General features: G+C 37.9%; 1 protein-coding gene across 12 annotated transcripts in view; it reads right to left on the bottom strand.

Moving 5' to 3' along the window:
* The window catches only part of Cask (calcium/calmodulin dependent serine protein kinase), a 341,951-nt gene that overhangs the window by 36,573 nt on the left and 283,499 nt on the right, over nt 1-21,879 (bottom strand). For all 12 annotated transcript variants that reach the window (XM_028875901.2, XM_028875900.2, XM_028875905.2 and 9 more), the window contains 5 exons: nt 20,274-20,351; nt 17,692-17,772; nt 10,250-10,438; nt 3,742-3,820; nt 1,696-1,781 (listed from right to left, as the gene is read on the bottom strand). In XM_028875901.2, the coding sequence (XP_028731734.1) occupies nt 1,696-1,781; nt 3,742-3,820; nt 10,250-10,438; nt 17,692-17,772; nt 20,274-20,351 (513 nt within the window). The remainder of the gene's footprint in view (nt 1-1,695; nt 1,782-3,741; nt 3,821-10,249; nt 10,439-17,691; nt 17,773-20,273; nt 20,352-21,879) is intronic.

The raw sequence follows: 21,879 nt of genomic DNA, 5'->3' as shown, positions 1-21,879 counted from the left end.
CAGCTGGTTGGTAAGAAACAGATGAAGAATGAACGGTGTGAAAGCCCACACTGCTAAAGGCAGGCAAAATGGTTCCAAACTCCACTGCAACGAAAATATTTTCCTAGTTGTCAGTTTTTAATGATCATTGCAGAAGTTCAACTCACATACATGATGGTACAAGAAGCATTCTGATTATGACTGAAGAATGATATGTGTTTTTAAATCTCTATTTATTCAGTGTGTGTGATGTGCGTACGTGAGTGCCAGCACCTGTGTGCATATGCTTGTGGGGGCCAAAAGAACATGGTGAGTAGTCTGCTCTATCACTCTCCACCTTATTTCTTTGAGACAGGATCTCTCACTGAACCTGGAACTAGGGTGGTGGCTAGCAAGCCCCAGCTACCCTCATGTCTCCACCAGACACAATACTGCCCTGCTTTTTACATGGGTGTGGCATCCAAACTCAGGTAAACCCACAAGTGCTTTTACCCACTGAGCCATCTCTCCATTCCCTATATTATGTACGTTTTACAAAATAAGTTGATGGAACTGGCAAGATGGCTCAGCAACAGGACCTAAACAATGAGAACACTCATAGACATGCTATCATAGAAGGGGGAAATCTCATGGGTGTTGGGGGATAGTCAATCAACTGTGCATTCCAAATTTGCATTTGCATTAATTAATTAGCCTTGGGTCAGGATGCTGAATTAGCAACTAGTTGACAGAAAGTAATCATAGAGCTTCAGAGGGCACCTGGAAGAGATAGAGAGATGCACTGGAAGTAGGGAGGGATTTGGAGTGGCATAGAGCTTTTTTGTTTGGCAGAGCAGAAGGACAGTCTCTTTGGGAGACACCAGCAAGAAGAGAAGGTTAGCTAGGTGCTACTCAACCTCTCTGAGCTAGCAGGTTTTCACCCCAGCCTTTGAATCTATTTATAAACAGAATGATAGAGATTTAGTTAAAGCTACCTTTAGCTGCATCGACAGAGCCCATGCCTGCGGGAACAAAATTCCCAACAGGCTACAGCCTGAGCAGCTGGCCCATTGATAGAGAAGCAGGCCATTAACTGTGGAGTCACAATTGCTGGCTGAAATAGCAGTAGATTAAGCCTCAGTCACTGTGCTGAAGTTAAAATAAACAACACATGAAGCTCCACCCATAGACAAAGAACTATAGGCAACTGAGGACTGTTGAGAGTGAGAATTAGTTATTTCCAGGGATGAGGCTCCCACTTGGTCATCCAATTCTAAGTGGTTAGCTCTGAAAGCATGTACATACATTAACATTTAATGTACTCAGCAGATTGTATTTATACATGTAAACATTTATACATGTATAATAACAAAGAAAAAGTGTCTATGAGTGAGAGGGATGGGGGAATTGTCTATAGAAGGGGTTGGAGGGAGGAAACGGAAGGCGGGAAATGTTGTAATTATATTTTAATTAAAAATATAATAAATTAAAAAAATGGCTCAGCATGTAAAGGCACTTGCCACAAAGCTTGATGACCTGAGTTCAATCCCTGGGGTCCACATGAAGGAAGCAGAGAACTAGTTCCTTCAAGTTGTCCTCTGAACTCCACATATGTAGAGGCATGTGTGCAACCACACTCACACACAAACACATAGTAAATAAATGTCTCAAAAGATACAAATCTAAGCTAATGCACTAAAAATTAATCTTAGAAAAGGAAAAACTTCATTTACTCACCAGCATTTTTTGTAGTTGTTCCACTGTTTGGTTAGCGACACTGATGCCATTGATTTCTCGAATTTCATCACCAACATGGAGTGTACCTAAGAAAATCACACACAATTATAAAGAGTAAATGAATAAATGTTTTTTATAACAATGAAAAGCCAAAGACAGCAATGTAATGAAAAATAAGTTATATATCTAAAAGCCAATGTTTCAGAGACAGGGCCACATTTGGTTGCAGCATTATTTAACTTTTATGTAGTAAAACCATCCAAACAGATAAGATCTTCTTTCAGATAGCACAGTTTTGATGGCTGGCCACAGAAATTTGTTGACAACCCTATAAGATACTATCAGGTATGAGCAGAGAGAAAAAATAAGACAAATGACTAGTACCTCTAAAACAAAAACATAAATAATGATATAAGCTAGTAAGTGGATAAGTTGAGTAAGAATTCAGACATGGCTGAGGAGAGTTTCAGTGAACTTGAAGATATAACAAAAGATTATGTATAATATAAGTCATAGAAATAAAGACATAAGAAAAACAGGAAATAAGAAATAAATAATATATAAAAAAGCTATGGAATATAGAAGTGTTTAATGTACATCTAACTGAAATTCAGAAAGAACAGAGAATGAAGAAGAGGCAATGTTTGAGCAGTTGAACATTTCCTAATAGAAAGAAACATAAAAGAAATCTGCGACAGTGTTGCACCTTATCCAGCATCGGAGCAGAGCAGCAGATCTTGTGAGTTCAAGCACTGTCCAAAACGAGTTCAGGAAAGCGCAAAGCTAACAGAAAAGTTAAAAAAAAAAAAAATAAAATAAAATAAAAAGAAATCTGGGCCAGCAGTAAAAGGCTCTTGCCATCAAGTCTGACAATCTGAGTTCAATCCCTGGGACCCACATGGTGGAAAGAACACTGACTCCCAGAAGCTGTCCTCTGACCTCTACATGTATGCTGTAGCATGTGTATGTGTGAATGTTTGTGTGTGTGCATATGTGCATGTGTGAGCACACACACACACAAAAGCAAATAAACATAATAAAGATATTGTTTAACTTGAATACATGTAAAGTTTAAAATTTCAAGGTAACCATTAACATCACAGAAATAGGGTGCAGAAATTAAAAGCTAATAATTAGGGGGTAATGAAACAAAAAAGTCACCAAAAAATGAACAAGGAAAACAAGATAGTAGAATCATCACGACAAATATTAATAAACTACTCCTATCAAAAAATAGTAATCTAAACTGGTTACAGTAGTGCACAACCTTAATCCCAGTGCTCAGGAAGTGAAGGCAGGAGGATTACAAGTTTAAAGTCACCCTTGGCTACATAGTGGGTTTGAGGCCCAGGTACCTAATTTATATAGTCAAATATGTAAGTCCAAAGAGAGATTTATAAGTAGACAATGAAATACTCTACTACTATAAATGGATATTTAAATATTGGTAGGTCAAGCATACAAAAAATCAACATATAGAAGATTTAAACAAAAACATTAACAACACCAAGCCAATCATTATATAGGGAACTCTGTATGCAGCGGTTAAAAAATAAAGGTTCTTCATAAATACAGATTCACAAAAACGATTAAAGTGCTATGCCATTAGGAAAGTCTTAAAAAACCCCAAGAAATGGTGTGATACAGACTACACTCTCTGACCACAACACAATTAAATTAGCAGTAAATTACAGAAAGATGTCTAGAAAATCTCTTCAAATATGATAAATAAAAAATACTTCTGAATCACTTATGGGCCAATGAAAAGTATAATAGGAATGTAAGAACACTGACAAATGAATTATAACAAATGGTTGCATATCAAAATTGGTAGGATACAAATAAAACAATACTTGGAGTTTTTATTGTACTTTATTTCCGGTGGTGGGGATGGAACTCAGAAATGTGGTCTACAATGACTGAAACTCAAAAGACAAACAGCTCTTTTCTGTGAATTATAAAAACAAAACAGAACTCCCCTCCATTTCTATCAGTAGAATCTGAAGAATTAAGAAAAGCAAAGAAAGAATTACAGATGGAACTCACCTTGTCTGTGAATCATACCCCCGTGCATGATTCTCGCAACAATACAATGATTTAGCTCATTCATTTTCAAAGTGATTCCCTGTTTAAAAAAAAAAGAAAGAAAGAAAAAGAGAAAGAAAGAGAGAAAGAAAGAAAAAAAGTTGGTAAGGATACAATTAAATGAAAGCACTATTTTATATTTGTGATTTTACTGTAGGTAATTTTACTTGGAAGAGTTATAAAATCATTAGAAAATATATAGAAGATGAAGATCTTCTATTACTTTACTCACAGAATTGTTCTATGATAGAAATGCTACTTGCTGGTGTTTTGACTACTATAATACCATGCATGCTTTTTATGCAGTGCTTTTTAATCTTTTAATTATGATTATTTTTCACATCCCTTTGTTTTTTTTTTATGTTGCCAACTATTAAAAAAAGGTTTTTACTCCTGCTTTAGTTTATATACTTTCTATTAGTATATCCCTTATATTTCTTCCATAAAATAATAGTTTTATTTTATAACCCACATAAAATATTTCAAAGTATAAAATTTGCTTAGTTTAACACATGCAAGTATGTGTGGATCTTTCACGACAATCAGATGGTAACTGTGTCTTATCCCCAAAGATTTCCTCTTATTTGTTGGTCATCCACTCCCATTGCTCTATGCTCTCTACTCATGCCCAAACAATCACTGATGGGCCTTTCCTGACTATAGGTAAATTTGTATCATCTAGAAACGGAGCAACATTCATTTTGGCTGCTTTTTTTTTAACTTATCATAATTCTTTTGAGAGTCTACCATTTTGTTATAGTATCAATAACTTATTTTTGGTCCTTGTTGAACAGTCTTGCATTGTTTAGACACAAGAACATGTTCATCCATCCCTCCACTGCCCTGCTTTCAGTTTTGGCAGTTATAATAAAGCAATTCCTGGCTTAATCTCCATTTACTCATAATGATTTTTTTTAAAAGATTTGGGACATTTCATGTATTTGCCCATCAACTTTCTACAGACACCAGGATAACTTTTTCTGTGTTAATATTTTAGTATATACGCTGTTGAAATGAGCATTTATTAATGTTTTCATATTTTGTTAATTTGCTTTGCTAAGATTATGTTTAGAAGTTTTGCATCTATATTCATGAGAGATTCGAATCCTCACCTTTCTTGTAATGTTATTATCTGGCTTTATAGGGTAGCACAGGCTTTATAGAATGAGTTGGGAAGAACTTCCTTTTCATTGGTTTGGGAAAAGTCCATTTGGAATTATGTGAGGCCTGTCTGGGGTGAAGAGACGTCTGTTTACATCTCCTCAGGAGACATGACTGCAATAGACTCATTGTTTTCATGACCAAGCTGACCTTCTGTTTGGTTCATGCTGTTGAGTTTGTTTCCTAGTCCACTGACGGCTACCTTGTTTTCAGTACTGAGACTTGAATTCAGGGCCTCATAGATACTATGCCAACACTTTACCACTGCAACATATTGCCATTCTCATTTGTTTCTACTGATTTTTATTACATATTCTACTTATCTTGGCTTTAATTTAGTTTCATTGGTCTTTTTTTTAAAGGTGGAGATGTGAGACAAGGTTACTGAATTGAGACATTTTTGTTAATATATATTTCTCCTTATTAAGTACTATTCCAGTCACATCATACAAAATTTGATACAGTGCAATTAATTTTTCATTAACTGAAAATGCTATTTACCTTCTGATTTCTTCTTGGGTTACTTCAAATTGTGTTACTTAGTTGTCAAGTATTTGAGATATTTTCTTTCTTTTTTAAAATTTTTCTTTTCACTTTTATTTATTTTTGAGATGTTCTTGCTGTGTAGCCCAGGCTGGCCTCAAATGCACAATCTCCCTGGCTCTGCCTCTTGAGCACTGGGATTATAGGTGTAATACTATACCCGGCTTCTATCTGTTATATTAGTTTCCAACTTACTTTCATTATGGTTGAGAATAAACTTTGATATTAATATAGCCACTTCAGCCTTCATTTGAATAATGTTATACTGATATAGCTTTTCTATCCTTATTTTTGAAACTACTTTTCTTTTTGTATTAAGTACATTTTTTTTTGTAGGTAGCATGCGATGAATACTTTTTTTTAAAATCAAACTGACAGACAACCTTAGCTTTTTTCTTGTGGGGTTTCCAGGCAGGGTTTCTCTGTGTAGCTTTGCGCCTTTCCTGGAACTCACTCTGTAGCCCAGGCTGGCCTCAAACTCACAGAGATCTACCTGCCTCTGCCTCCCAAGTGCTGGGATTAAAGGCTTGCCAACCTCTGCTTTTTAACTGGAGAATTTAGACTATTAAGATTTAGCATGATTGTAACATAGTTTGGCATAAATATATCTTCTTGTGTTCCACTTCTTCTGTGTTCTTTGAACTTCTTTTTTCTGTGTTATTGTGGATTTATTCTCAGTCTGCTGTATCTTGTGGTATTTTTTGGCTTTGCTGACAGCCAGCAAGTCCTAGTGATGCTCCCCGCCCTTCATCTCCAGGGCTACAGTTACAAGCACATCTGATTTAACACGGGTGATGGGGACACCGCCGACTCAACAAGCTCTCTCACCCACTGAGCCCCCTCTTTGGTCTCCCCCAGTCCCAGGTATCTGTAACCCTTCGTGTTGCTGCTTTCGCGGCTGTAGTTGGCTTTATTATAGCATATGTATTTAACCTACCAATTTGTCTTTGACTTCATTTATGAGGACTTTCTAATAGTGCACAGCCATTTCTTTCTACTTGACCTTGTGTTACCCTTGTAATCCATTTTACATTCTTATACATCCCACTGCAAAGTATCATTGGAAGAGATTGAAGAGAGAAGGAAAAAAAGTGACAGTCTTTTAGCTTTGGTGGTCTATAGATATTTACATTTGGCCCATTTTTGAAAGACACTTTTGTTGGTCCTCCCAGATTCTTAGCTCTGCTCCCTCAATCTAGGGACTCTGCTTGCTCTGCTTCAGAACTCCCTCCGCACGCGCTGGCCTGGAAACTCTCTAAAGGTAGCAAGGTGGGACAATTACAGGTGTTAGTGTCTTTGCATCCTCTCTCTCCGAGAACTCTATTCCTCGTTGCGTGATGTCCAACGTCTCCAAAACCATTCTCACTTGTAACTGAACATCTGTCACAATCTCATCTGTTTCAGATTAGAGGCCAGAAGCCTAAGTTTCCTAGTTGTAGTCACAGCCATTTTCCATTTGACTTTGCAAACATTCCCTATTAAAAGACAAACTTCCATAAACATGTTTTTGCAGTAGACTTGCTCGATCCTAAGAATCACACAGGGAGCTGTTAAATAATGCTGACTCTTAAGCACACTCTTTAGATTTATATTCCTGGGGACAGGAATGGAGCCCAGAATTATATATATTTGAACAAGGTCACTTTATAGGATGGTGGTCTTGAATTTGAAGTGGTTAGTAGTAGGCATTCAATTTTGCCTCTTTGAAGAATAAAATTCTGTCATAAAGCTTCATGGAGTTATCTCAGAATTTATATTCTAAGTTTAATTTGAACCACGCCACAAAATATATTTTTGCATGGTTCCTATTTTGAAGCTCTCAGAAGGATTAGGCAAGTACTGTGAAAAGAACAGCTTATCAAAATGATTGTGGTCCTAACATTCAATTGTAATGTTCAGGTTTCATTTCCAATTTGTACAGTCAGTATGTATGGTTACTTAGAGTAGTATTCTGGAAAATGCCATGAATGAATACATACGTCAAACCAAGTTTCATAAGGGAAATGATGGCACAACAGAGATCTCACCCTTAAAGCTAATAGGTTTCTATATTAACTCAACTAACATGAATGAATGGGAAGCTACTATGTTGTAGACGCTTTTAGGCACAGTAGTAAAGGAGGAAGACAGCATCTTCATTGCTAGGGAAAATTACTTCAAACCAATTATAGTCAACATTTTTTATTCTGTCCAATTTCTCTGCAGAGAAGAATTGACTCATATTGTTCTCAAAATCACAAACTCCAGGGCACGTGTTGGCTCAGCTTGGGATGGGTATGAACTTATCAAACTTGAGGAATTGGGGGTGTCAAACATTCTTGGTCTTTCATTGCTTATACAAACAAGCTTTTCCCCTCTTGTGTAAGCTAGTTCAAGTATGGTATTTGTCATTTCTAACTACTGGAGTCCTAATCAATAGGGAAACAATTATGAGTAGAGTGTTACAAACTGGAAAAATACAGGGTCTAAAGGAAGTGTATCACCCTTAGGGAATGCATGCATTATAGAGGGTCACCAGGCAGAAGAGGGCATGTAGACACACTCTTCAGAGTAATTCAGAGCTACAAAGAAGGCAAAAGAACAGGCAAACAGCCATAGTAACTGCAATAGAGTTATAGTCTATTATTGTTAATATATGTTTTACATGAAATAATTCCTGTTTTCATGGCAGCCAGTGAAAATACATGCCATCACCAAGATCACAAGTGAGAACAGCCTTTTAAAGGAGACTTTAAGGAGTGATTGAAGGTCATTTTTGCTTTCTGAAAAAAAACTAACTCAGAGATAGATGTGTATTCTTTCCCTCAATTTGTGTAGTCAGCCCACATAAAAAAGACAAACAACTACCATTATCTTGCTTCAGATTATATGATCACAAGGTATTTTGGGATCTCCTTATGGTCCCTTACACCTTTCTGTCTGCTTTGCTTGGTTGGACATTTACCCCTTCCGCCTTTCCAGACAGCTTTTCTTCTCTCTAGTTTTGTTGTAACTGGGCTTACCAAACTGTGCTCACCTGCAAATTTACCTCCTTAACGTGGACCACCTTGTGGAAAGTGAGCTCCAGGACTGGACCATATCTTATCTGCCCCTATATCATGGCTTATCTAATGCAGTGAATACACCCCACGGACTTTCAACATTTGCTCATTGGGGAAATCAAAGCATAAAATGAATGGATGAAATTTTTGACTTTCACGGTTTGGAGGGGCCTCAGGATCATTTAGTCAGTGTGCTTCTAGAAGTGAACAACCGGAGGTCCATGAGGTCCATGGATGTAACATAATATGTGCAAGGCTTCAAAACCTGTTGCCAGCCATGCTCTTAAGAGCAAGGGTTGCTAAGCCCCGAGAGCAGCAGAGCAGGTACCTGATTTGCATGGCCCCTGTGTGCTGCCAGATAATGTTAGAACAATGAACAAGAGTATGAACAGAGAACTGAGGGCTCTCTGGAAATTGTGATCACAGATCTGCTCTCCCTCCTTAAGCAGGTATTTTGCCTTTTCTAAGCTCCGAAGAAAAGATAAATGCACATATTTGAATGTCTTCATCCCTAGAAATATGCTCCCATCTCTAAACTTGAAGGTTGCCCAGTGCCCCTCTTCACAATGTCGTTGTCTCCTTATGCATTCAATCATATAAGCCCGAGGTTGCAGGGTCATCCTTGATGCTTGCTTCTTTCATTGCAACCCACTACTTGCCTTGCTGATTTACTTTCATTCACTCATATCTTTTTTGAGACAGAATCTCAAGTAGCCCAAGCTGGCTTTGAACTTGCTATTAAGTTGGTTCTCTCATCTCCCCAGTGCTGGGATTACAGGCATAGGTCACGATGCCTGGCTTTTTCATGTTTTCTCTCTGGATGTACATCCCACTAGTTCTGAGTATCATTATCTCCCCCCTGCACCATGGCAGTGTCTGCTTTGTTAACTAGTCTTTCTAGACTCTATACTACAGTCTCCAGATTGCTAGTTCTAAAATGAGAAACAAATCCAGCTCCCAGCTTAAAACCTTCAGTAGCTTTCTGCTGTTTTTTGGTTAAAGACCTAGCATGTCTTTCAGTAGTGAATGGCCCACCCTTGCTATGGGCCACGCTGTCTGCTGGCCAGCTGCAGTGCCTGGTTTCCATCTGGAAACCATGAAAGAGCTTTCTCACTACTAGAGTACATGCTCTTTGGTTTGCCTGAACTGCGCCACCCTAGGGCTCCATCCTTTTCATCTGCTCAGTGACCACCCCAGAGCCTTTCCTGATCATCTCAACCTATGATGCTCCTGAGAATGATCGGAGGTACACTACCAGTTCTCTTCCAACTGCATGGGAAAATGAATAAACAGGTTGATGTGAATGGGAGGAAGCTTATTTTAGCAACATTATTCAGGTCTCTGAATGTTTTCTGAATTATTTTTCTTCAAATTTTGGTGAAAGCAAAAGATATGGAAAGTACTGGAATTTTTAATTAACTAATTTTTACAATGCTAATACTTCACAATTGCTTCTTTCTTTGCTATATGAGAGATTTTTTTTTTTTAAAATTCTTGAGTAATGTACCTCTTCTTGGAAAGTTGAGAAGTAATTGTTACAGGAGAGGTGTGATGGCCAGCACGTCTAAGATCTGGTGTCAGGCAGATAACTCTTGGAGAAAAGGGCAGGGGAACTGATGATCTGGAAACTGATTTCTTTAGAACCATCCATGTCCACCCTTCTTGTCGTCCTCCTCTGTACAGGGTGAAGTTGGCTGACTGTAACTCCAGTTTTTCCTACTTACCATTGGTTCATCTGTGTTCTTTTGGAACTGGACCAGCCGAACTCTGGTCACATTCTCCATGTCCATGTCTCCGTTAGCGCTTTCTGGAGAATCACCATTTAAATAGGGAGAGGTCGGAGGAGGTGTGACCCTTAATGCTTCATCACTGTAAACTTCATGTGCCACTACGTCGTGAGTCTGAAGTAAGGCCTGGCGTTTTCATGAAAGGAGAAAAATATTACTTACAGTACCATTTGAGCAGGATTCTGCTACATAAATGTATGTAATTATACTTCTTCTCAAAAGTATTTTTCATCTAAAGTGACTCAAAACAAACTATACCTCTAAACTACCTCAATTCCTTTGTGGCAAATTATCATGATAAATGGATCTCTTTTTCAAAATAGAATGAGCAAGTAAGGGAGCAAACCAAGGAATGGAGGGGCCTATCAATTACCAGGGTTAGAAGTGTCATCTAGTGTTAGGCTATAAAACTGTATCCAACTCACATGTCCAAATAAAAGCTGAAATACTTTTATTATTTTAAATTTTAAATAATTTAGCAGAAAGAATGTTTATTAAAAGAACCAGAAAATCTGCACTGGGGCTTTAAACTGAAATAAATTGTAATGATGACTGTACTGAATAAATAGCTTCTGTGATATCAATGAAAGGATAAAATTAGTATTGCTTAATAGTAGGTTGGTAATGGAAATGAGGGAGAAGCAAGGATCGAGGAGGACCCATAAGCTTCAGGTTCTTACAACTGAATGGACAATTATACAGTGACATAAATGGTGTCTACAAGGGATGAAGATAATTTAGAACATAACTTAGGAAATACAATTAAATTATATAGATGCACTTAAGACACCAATTTTCTAAAATACCGGACATATAGAACTCAAAATTGAAAGTTTAATTTTTTTACATTTATTTATCTATTGGTATATGTATGTACACACATGTGTGATTACACACATGTGCTATGGTGTTCGTGTGGAGGTCGGAGGACAACCTGTGGAGTGGTTCTCTACTTCTACCATGTGAGTCCTAGGGACTGAACTCAAGTTCTTAGGTTGGGGGAAAAGTGCCTTTGCTTGATGAGTCACGTCTCAAAATGGAAATGTTTTATTCATTATCTTTTTTGGAGCTCTTGGATAAATCGGACAGTTATTATCTTTTATTATTTTGGAGAGAGGGTCTCATGTATTCCAGGTCGGCCTTGAATTCACTATGTAGGAAAGGATGACCTTGACCTTCTGTTTCTATCTCTCAAGTTCCAGAATTATAGGGGTACATCACCATACTCGGTTCATGTGGTGCTGGGCTTTGTGAATTCTAGACAAGTACTCTACCAACTGAGCTACACCCCTACCCCTGAGTTAAAAATGATTACTTATTCATTTTGCAAAACTCACTAACAAAGAAAAAGGATTTCTTTATCCTGACATCTGTATGTCATCTTGGCAAACTTTGATAATAAATCTCTTTTGTTTCTCTAAAAAAGGATATCTTCCTGCTTTGTCCCATCATAAACCCTTTTTAATAAGCATGAGAAATTTTAGCTCAAAGAGAATTTACAACTGACTATTGTTGGTCTGTTTGAAATTTTATACAGATATACTAAATATATATATATATATATATATTATATATATTAGTGTGTATGCTAACTCTAAATTTACTTTCATTTTCATCTGTAATATGTGTGGTAATGAGATATGTGAAGATAATGAAAATGCAATTCAGTAGTATTTCAGCATCTGAAATCACTTCCTAAAAGGCTATTTACTTCCTAAAAGAGCTATTTACAAGTCCTGCATACAAGGCAAAAATAAGGTAATGCTGTGTTCAAAGCAGTAAGGAGATGGTGCTGGCTTGTCATCAGTAGGTGCTCAGAGTAATCCATTTATTCTGTTTCTAGTGGAATAAAGCCCAGGCCGCTGTTCTCCACTGGTGAGGGTCACTGAAGGCCACTGACAATGCACAGCTTTAAAGTAGAGCTCCTCAGGGGCCTGGGAACCTGAGCTACCAAGTGCGGAGGTTGGACCACGTGGGCAAATCCTTCTTTCTGTGCTTTAATTGTAGCCACCAAAGAAGCTAAGATTTAGAGTAGAAAGGCCAAATCAGGAATGGGCTAACTAGAGAAATTCATCTCTTAAGATCAGGCTCATCATATCAAATAGAGAGATATCTTTTATGACTCAGGATACTTTGACTGGTACATACAGGCAAGCTTTATGGGGATGAGATCAGCCTCAAAGTCCCATGAATTGGATAAAATGTTTATGCTGCTTTTTGTAGATTATTTCTATTCATCCTTTAAAGTTATATAAACAGGCGCTTGCATTTAATGTATTATTTATAAGGAAAAATAAGCCCTCAATCATAAAGCAGTATCACACTGAATTTTTAAAAAAGTTTAAATTATGTTGTCAAAAAAGGTCACCCTTGATATTAACCAGAATTTGCTGCTGTTAATGACTGCTAGCTCTAATTCATATGCAAACAGAAAAGGGAAACATGCACAGAATGCTTAACATAAGGTTAAAAAGCATATAGAAGATCAACATAAGGAAATTGAAGTTTTACTATTTCCTGTGAGTGTCTTATAGGGTATGATTGAGCAATCAGTACTAGGCTGAAATAGCTGTAGTTTGTTTGGATGTTTCTAGACACAGTCTTGCTATATAAACAGGCTGGCCTAGAATTTGCATCCCTCCTGCCTTGGCATCCTGAGTGCTGGACAGCAGGTTTGGGCTGCCATATGGAGCTTAAATTTATCTTACATTCGTTTATTAATTTTCTGTGTGTGCACATGTGTTTACACCCATGAATATGCTTGCCATGGCACATGTGTGGAGGTCAGAGGACAGCTTGCAGGGGTTTGCATCTCTCCTTTCACCACGTGGGGTCCAGGAATTGAACCCAGGTGGTCAGACTTTACCTGCTAGGCCATCTCACGGGCTGCCTTTTTTTTCTCTCCTCTAAGTGATTGCAGATATTTTCAAAGTGTCTGTGTTTTAAGTACTTGGTAACTAAAAGTTAAATGCTCTGGTTACAGTGATTAGAAAGCAAAGAAAAGTCCAGATAATTGAGCAAATTAAGTATAAAATATCAAATATGCAAAGAACAACACTGGAACTTTGGTAAAATATTTGTATAAGACAAAAAACTTCAGTACCTAAAAGTTTATTTAATATATATTTTAAAATTTTATTTCTTACAAAGGATATTATCCATGTGTGTGCTTATTCAAGAATTACCAATAAGCATAATGTAAGCTTACAGGGAAATTCATTAGTATTACAAATAGTCTACTTTTTAAGAGTCTGGGCTTTGGAGCCAGCAAGATCTGCTTGAACCTTAGGGAGGCCATTTTCTAGTTGGGTAATTAAACAAGTGTCTACTTCACAGGGCAATTTCTACTAATGAGAACAGTCTCACAACTTTACATCCCAATTATGAGCAAGTCCTGTTGTTCCCTACCATCTCCAACACGAAATCTCAACTGCCCATCTACCACTGTCCTCATCTTTCTCTAAGCTCCATCACTTCTTTCAATGCCTTCTAATTGGCCTCTCTCCTCCCGTCCATTTACAACGTGTGAGCTCCAGAATTTTCCACCCCTTCCTTTGAGACAGGATCTTACTCCGTAGCCCTGGCTGGCCTGAAACTCACTATATACCTCAGGGTGGACTCAGACTTGTGGCATTTCTCCTACTTCAGCCTATCAAGTGCTGGGATGACAGGAATGTGCCACTATGCCAAGGAACAACCGTGAAAGCATGGATTGGATCGGATTTTCTTGCTTGCAAGCACTCAGTGCAATCAGTATTTTAACCAGGAGAAAGCCCTAGACGCTTTACTATAGTCTGGAGAGCTTTACTTGGTCTAGCCTCTGGCAAGCTCTGTAAGCATTTCTGTAGCACTTTCTTCCCTTTTACTAAACCCCATCTTTAATGGACTTATTGTCTCCTTGAACCCACACAACTTCCTTCTGCTTCTTCCTGTTTGAATGTTCAGGGGGCCAGCTCTTCCTGTACCAAGGCTCAGTTTAGCTAACTCTTCAGCGGGGCTTCCCCTGAGGATATAAAATAGCCCCCCCCCTTTACTACTGCCACTGCACTAAATCTCTGCTTCCTGGTTATTATCGCAGTCTGAAATGGCCGTGTTGTTTCATGTGTTCAGTCTGTTTCTAATCATCTACCCACCCCCATCCTGCAGCCTCACGGGAAGGGGAAATTCCAGGAGGGCTGGAACTGTTCTTCCCATTAACGACTAGATTCCTAATGGCTAGCACAGCACACCTGGAGCACAGGAAGTGCTGAGATATTTGATAAACGAATAAAGATGTCTTTAAAGCGCACACACACACACACACACACACACACACACACACACACCACATTCTCTCTAAGTTTAGAAATGCAAAATAAATCAAGGCCTAGAGGGTAGGTAAGCTGTGAGGAAAAAACCCTTATCCTGTAAAAAGGTCATAATTGGGTCTATGCTAATTTATTTCTTTAGTCTCCTTCAAATCCAAAAGATTTATTGTCTGAAATGGTCTTATATAATTCTATGAAGTGAGCTCAGATTTGTTTACAAATGTGGGGGATAAGCTGCACAGAGCAGCGAGTGGTGAGGGGAACCTACTTGCAAACGGGCCAGTTACTATTGTGCTCAGTGTTTTACGAGAGCTTACAATGTGGACTCTGTACACAGGCAGATGACAGGCACTGTGACATGACCAACCATCCTTATTAGCTAACACTGACGAGGCATTAAGCATACATCGGGCAGAAAGCAGGCTAAGTACAGTAGGCATCCATTTAGTTCTTACTCCAACTACAACAGGTTGAGCTCGAGATCACAGACCTAGTTCACAGCAGCAAGGATGGAGTTTAACCTCACGTCTGCCTGAATTTAGAGCTTTAATCACACTTAACCTATAGAAGACATGATGTCTGAAGAGGAATGAATTGTAATCTGGGGAAACATGGCCCCCATATATGCAGTATCAGTGAACAAGATAATAATTAACTCCAGTTGTGATTGTTCAAATGTGAGGACACTAACAGGGCACGGAATCTTTCTTTTTTCCTGCTTTGGTATATAGAGGACAACAATGATTAAATGAGATCACAAGCTCACAAAGCTAAGCTGAGATTTGGACAGACATAGGAGAACTGCCCAGGCCCATTCTCCAGGGACAGGGCCTGCGTCAGCAGGTCAGTGTGTATTAGAATGCCACACACAGGAACAGAAAGGGGAAGAGAGAAGAGAGGTTAACACAGATTCAGAGTAACTAGGAATGACTTTGAGAGCAAAGGTGGGATTCAAACTGAGTTCTACAATGACACATTTCAGCTGTAAAAAAAGTAAGCTCGCCCAGACACAGAACTGTATTTCTAATTCTCTACAATGGGATGGAGTTAAACACTCTCAGAGACGTGTTTGAATTTAGCCATTAAAGCTTAGAAAAATTAGGGAGGGGATACAGGAAATTGCTTCTTTCAAGATGGTTACTTTGAAGGACATGTGAAATAGCATGTATATAAAAACTCACAGGTATGATATGATACATGTTATATTGTATAATAAATAAATTAGCATTTAAAATAAATAGTTGTAGTAAAAAAAAGGTTTTAAAGTCATTATTTTCACCCAGAGGGCAGTTGGCTGGATTTTCTATTCTTTGTATATATATTCCATATCTACAGCTGTGACTGTTTAAAATGTTATATTCAGCATGAATTACCATCTGTAATTGTGCTGTTTTTTTATGTGCCTATGTGTATACACCTTTGTGCAGATGACCTTGGAGGTCAGAAGATGTCAGATCTCCTGAAGCTGGAGTTACAACAGTTACGAGTCTTCTAAAGTGGGTGTGAGAACTGAACTTGGGGCCTTTGGAAGAGCAGCAAGCACTCTCAACCACAGAACCATTTTGCCAACCCCTGTAATTCAACTTTTCAATTGCAGATAAGTAGATAGCTATAAACTTTTCTCAACAAAAAAAGTTTCTTAGCTATTTCAAATTTCTAATAACTGGCTAATGCACGTGCTACTCCTATTTTTCATAGAAACCAATGGAAGACGGGTAGGAGTTCTGCACTGTCTAAAACAAAGACACCTTGAGTTTAATTCCTGGAACCATGTGGTGGAAGGAAGACCCCTTCAACTTGTTCTCTGACCTCCATGCATGCATGCGCCACCCTAAATAAATATAATGCAAAACCCAAAGCCAGTTTTTCATTAAAAATTGCCCTCAATTATAGCTGTCTGTGGTTTAGATAGCATAGTGAGTAAGGCAAGAACTATACAGAAGCAGATCCTCATTTGGGGTATACATAGATCTTGAAGAATCACCTTTACAACTATGACACAAGGTCAACCAAAACAATAAAATCAAAATATTGGTTACTATCTGGGATTATAATCTTAGTCTGCTACTATGGTCAGGAACCACAAAATGATATTTCAGTCAATGATATACTACATATACAAGATTATATTGAAGCTGAAAAATTCCTAGTGCCTAGTGACTTCATGGCATAATGCCTACTTACATGGTTGTGGTAGTGATGCTGGCGTAAACCAAATGACTGCCTAGTCAGTCACATGAAAGCATAATATATACAGTTATCCATGGAACATCAGACTAGAGAGCCATGATGTTATTGGCTTATTTACTGTGTTATACTTTTTATCATTATTTTACAGTGTGTTCCTTCTAGTTAGAAAAAAGTTTAATTACGGTAGCACTTATAATCTTTGCATTTAGGAGGCCAAGGCATGAGGATTCTGAATTTGAGGCTAGTCTGGGTTGCTTAGTGCGATCCTAGGTCAAACATAAGTCAAGACCAAAACCAAAAACAAAATGAAAACAAAGAAACAACACATTTACTGTAAAAATTCATGTCGTGTTATCCTAATACTAGTGTCACGTGCCTGTGTTTACTGTGTCTCTTGATTTCATCATTTCTCTTGTGTGCTTGTTAAATTTCACATTATTCTGCTCACTATGATTCTAAGCACCTCCTAGGACTATGCCATACAAATGGACTGTGTAGCCTGGTGTACACTGGTAGCCCATATCACCTGGGCTCTTTAAGGGCACTCTGTGATATGCTTACAATGACAAAATTGTCTAATGACATATTCCTCAGAATTTATCTCCACAGTAGGTGATATGACTGTATAAGGATAAAGTATTTTATGAAGGTTATTAAAAACTTCTTGTGAGCCGGGCGTGGTGGCGCACGCCTTTTAATCCCAGCACTTGGGAGCAGAGGCAGGCGGATCTCTGTGAGTTCGAGGCCAGCCTGGGCTGCCAAGTGAGCTCCAGGAAAGCGCAAAGCTACACAGAGAAACCCTGTCTCGAAAAAAAAAAAAAAGAAAAAAAAAAAAAAACTTCTTGTGAAAGTATGGTTTAGGTCTAGTGATGTATTACTTACCATGAAATGAGGTTGTGTTAAAATGCGTTTTAGTTCCTTTGCATCATTATTCTCAGGGTAACATGAAATTTCTTCCAATACCTAGAAAAACAAGATACATACTAGTGAAAAATGATATGAGATTTACAAAGCATGGAACTCTTTTAAATTAAAATCTATGAGTGGGTTTTTGTGGTGGGAAAGACAATTACTTTAAAAACATTTGTTGAGTTCAAAGGTTATTAAAATATGAGAATAATATTGATAGAAGTAAAATGGAACAAATGCAATAATAGTTTGCCTTTAATACCCAGCTATGACCTAAAGGTAACGAAAAACTAAAAAGCAAAATGGGAAGTTTGCAACATATATTTATTACAGGTTTAAGAAACTTAAGTACCTTAAGGAGAAAATTCAAATTCACCCCCCAAATCAATTCCTACTGAAAGTTGATAACAGCCTTGAAAAGATGACCAGACGCTCAACGGGAACAGTGTATAAGAGAATGCTCATGAAGTAGGATCATTAATGAAGACTACACTTCATTTCCTTGCAGCCTGGTGGGAGGAATGCTGTTCTCCATGCTTATCTTCCACCACAGAGAAGACAGTGCTTCTGCCAATGGCCCCTTGGACAAACTCCAGCGACCCCAAGAGCAGATTGGGAAGTTCAACCCCCCTCAGTCGTGTGTCTTCTGAACTCAATCCTTCCTCACCAATCAGGCACGAACAGTTTGCTTGCATTGGTGAAAATGCTGCTTGCAGGTGAACTGCTGTTAAAAGGGTCTCCCTCCCTTTCACCCAGGAACGGAGTTCATCTGTTCACCTTAGTCCAGGGCTAGCAGCCCACAGCAGTGCCGCCTCGGTTTTCTGAGCAGGCCTCTGTTACTGCTCTATCTGCTGATGGCTGCTCCAGAGACCTCCGCATTGCGCTCAACCGAATCCTAATCATGGAGCCCATCTAGGCTGCCTCAGCACCACTGGTGTAAGGGGTACGTAGCCCTTCACCACAGGACTCTCCTGCCTCAACCTGCAAGAACTTCAGGAAGGGGTTCACTTGGCCTGAGTCTCAGATTTCAGCCCCCTACCACTCACACCCCTACTGGTGTTTCTTATTCAAATACCCTGTTATGCAGCTAATTCCTGCTGCTTAATGAAACTCAAGTAGTTCTCCTTGGTGTATTTTCTGCTTCTCTTCCAGGAAATACCAAGGGGGAAAGCACAAACCTTGTTTCCCTTGCTACTTTCACGGCCTATGATCTTAAGTACAGAGGTGTGATCTCCTAAGCTAGGGGAAATTCTTCAAGTGTATAATTAGGACAAAGGATTGTCCCCAGACTGTCTCTACTTCTGTCTATTTGGGTATTGATAAGATTGGGCAGTGACTCATGATTCCTGCCTGAAGTGTATGTAATTCCTTTCAAAGAACGAGAGAATGATTGCTGGGCAAATTAAGACAGATTTCTCCTTACCCTATTTCTGCTCACCAAGTGAGCAAGCATGGCAACCACCATGGTCTAATTTCTTAGTGAGAATGTAAACATTATATATATATATATACATTATATATATAATGTATGTATGTATATCCACATATCTACACACATATACATACATACACACACACACACACACACACACATATATATATATGTATATATATCAAAAGTCATGTTTCATATCTGCTAGGAAGTTGGCTGTGGTGGTACACACCTGTCATCCCAACAATGGACTATATGGTGAGATCCTGTCTCCACAAAACAAAACCCAGAACAAAATCTGCTAAAAATGGATTATGTCTTCGATACTCTTTCATTTAGTAATCATACTTTGTAAGGAGTATTTTTAAAAGGAAATGTTTATTTGCATAAAAACTTTAAAAGATCAAACAGTAAAAAAAAAGGTATTTACTAATGGGGTAATTTCTATATCATTCTAGTAATAAGAAAAAATTACACAGTCATTGTATTATGCCCATAAAGATCAACTAGAGGCATAAAATATTTATTTCATAGTATTAGGCCCAAACCAACACATTTTGGTTGGTAATACATCAAATTCTATATGCAAATGAAAAAGATACAAAAAACGGAAACTACTATGTTAGGGTGATGGGATTCTGGGTGAATTTGGTTTTCCAAGCTTTCTGCAAAGCCATGCTCCTTTAATAAACAAGTATGAAAAAGCTTGTGGCAAATACTTTTATGCATTGATGATGCATAAAAATGATTTCTTTGAATTCTGTATATTTAATTGTTATACAAAAGTCAATTAACCTCCACATAATACCACATTTAAAAAGCAACTCAGATTTTTAAAGCATGTCTATTTCTACCAGGTGCAGTAAAATAACATTAAAAAAAGAAAAGACTATATTAATATGTTCATTTACACAGCAAAACCAGAAGGAGAATCTGGGAACTACTGTTGCTGAGACTTTTTTCTTCTCCAGACGGATGTTCAATGATAAATTTAGCAATCTCAATCTGAGTATGAGTCAAACTGCGATCCTAAAGAGCGTGCCTCTTAACATGCAGCAAAACATCTTCAGTAAAGGTAGCAATGTGACGATGCTGAACACTTTGAGAAAAAGATGTCACTTACCTCTTTGGCTCTCTGTACTGCATCGCTTGGAGGATTCCTGATTTGTGGTGAAGACTTTGTGTTAATTTTGTCATAGAGCTAAAAAGCAAAGGAGAAAATCCAATCAATACTCATCACGTTTTGCTACAGTTTACAGCTTTCTGTTTCAACAAACAATATTTTCCTCTTAAAAAGTCAAGGAGATGATGTCAGTGGGTCTTCTTTGGAACTGGTCATCATTCAAGGGAATTTGTCAGAATATGTTTCATGTATATCTTGTAAAGTAAATACTTTTGAAGAGAGGAACCAAAATTCTATCCTTAGCAATTCACACTTGTCAATATAGCAGCAATCTGAGTGTTTCCCTCCAGACAGAAGCAACATTCACTAACATGAGTATGCAGTAAAATGAAAGAACCGTTTCTGGCCAAGAAGAGTCTAAAGAATTTTCACAGAAACCTAGACCTTGGGAAAGGGCAACCCCAACTCCTTCTAGGAAGGAATGCTCTCACAGGAGTTTTTGCTTGTCTTACTAGGGATGTTCATGATCAGAATCAGTGCTGGAGCCCTCAGCAGGGAGTCAAGGACAGAAACTTGGTCTCGTTTGATTTTGCAAATACAGAATGTGAAAAAGGTCTAAATAAAGTTATACCTTCCCCCGACAAACATGAAAGATTCAAGCATCAACTTGCTAAAAAACATTAATTTAATTTGTCAGAGAAAATACTCTGCAGTTTATTAGTGCAATTAAAATGCTAGTTCTACTTCAAATGGAATGGCCCACAGTCAATAGTGTGCTTTGAAAAGTACAAAGTTCAAAGTGACCTTGGCTAGTCTGATGATGTCTATTTCCTAACTTCTCTAAAACATTAATTAAGAAAGTACTACTTAATTGAAGACTGAATAAATAGTTTAAGCAGAAAAGTAAAATGCTACTTTACTTAAAACATTTTAGGGTACTGGTAGTATGATGTTTGGCCAAATCCTTGGGAGAATATATGTGGATGATCTCTGTCTTCTTAAAGTTTACATCTCTAGTGATTGCCAACAAAATCTGGAATAAAAAAATGTACTTTCTTTTTTACAGAAATATGTCTAGGCAGGGTCTCATTATGTAGCCCTGGCTGGCCTGGAACTCACCATGTAGACCAGGCTGGCCTCTTGCTTGTAGATATACACTTGTCTTCAAACCCAGAGAGTTCTGTCTGCCTCTCCCTCCTGAGTATTAGGATTAAAAGTGTGTACCACGATGGCCAGCTTACAGAAATAATGTAGTGATTAACTTCCTAGACTAACTTATGAAAAGAAATGAAAGACTTCATATATAAAATATTAAGAAGGAAACCTCAAACAAAGTGAATGTCACCCACTTCAAAAAAACCAAAACAAAAAAGAAACCATCATTTAGGAATATTTAAATATATTACAATTGCAAGATGAACAAATCCTATAACATTGTGTCTGTAGTTAATAGACTTAATTTTTTATTGATAGTGAATACCATGTTGTATTCTTAGCAAAATAAAACAATATGTAACATTTAAAAAAGATAGTGGGCCTGAGAGATGGCTCATTATATAAAAAAAGACACCTTCAGCCAAGCATGTCAACATGAACTCAATCCCCC

Source organism: Peromyscus leucopus, chromosome X, assembly GCF_004664715.2.
Source record: "Peromyscus leucopus breed LL Stock chromosome X, UCI_PerLeu_2.1, whole genome shotgun sequence".
In the NCBI taxonomy this organism is placed as follows: Eukaryota; Metazoa; Chordata; class Mammalia; order Rodentia; family Cricetidae; genus Peromyscus; species Peromyscus leucopus.
This window is presented reverse-complemented; position numbering and strand designations above follow the sequence as displayed.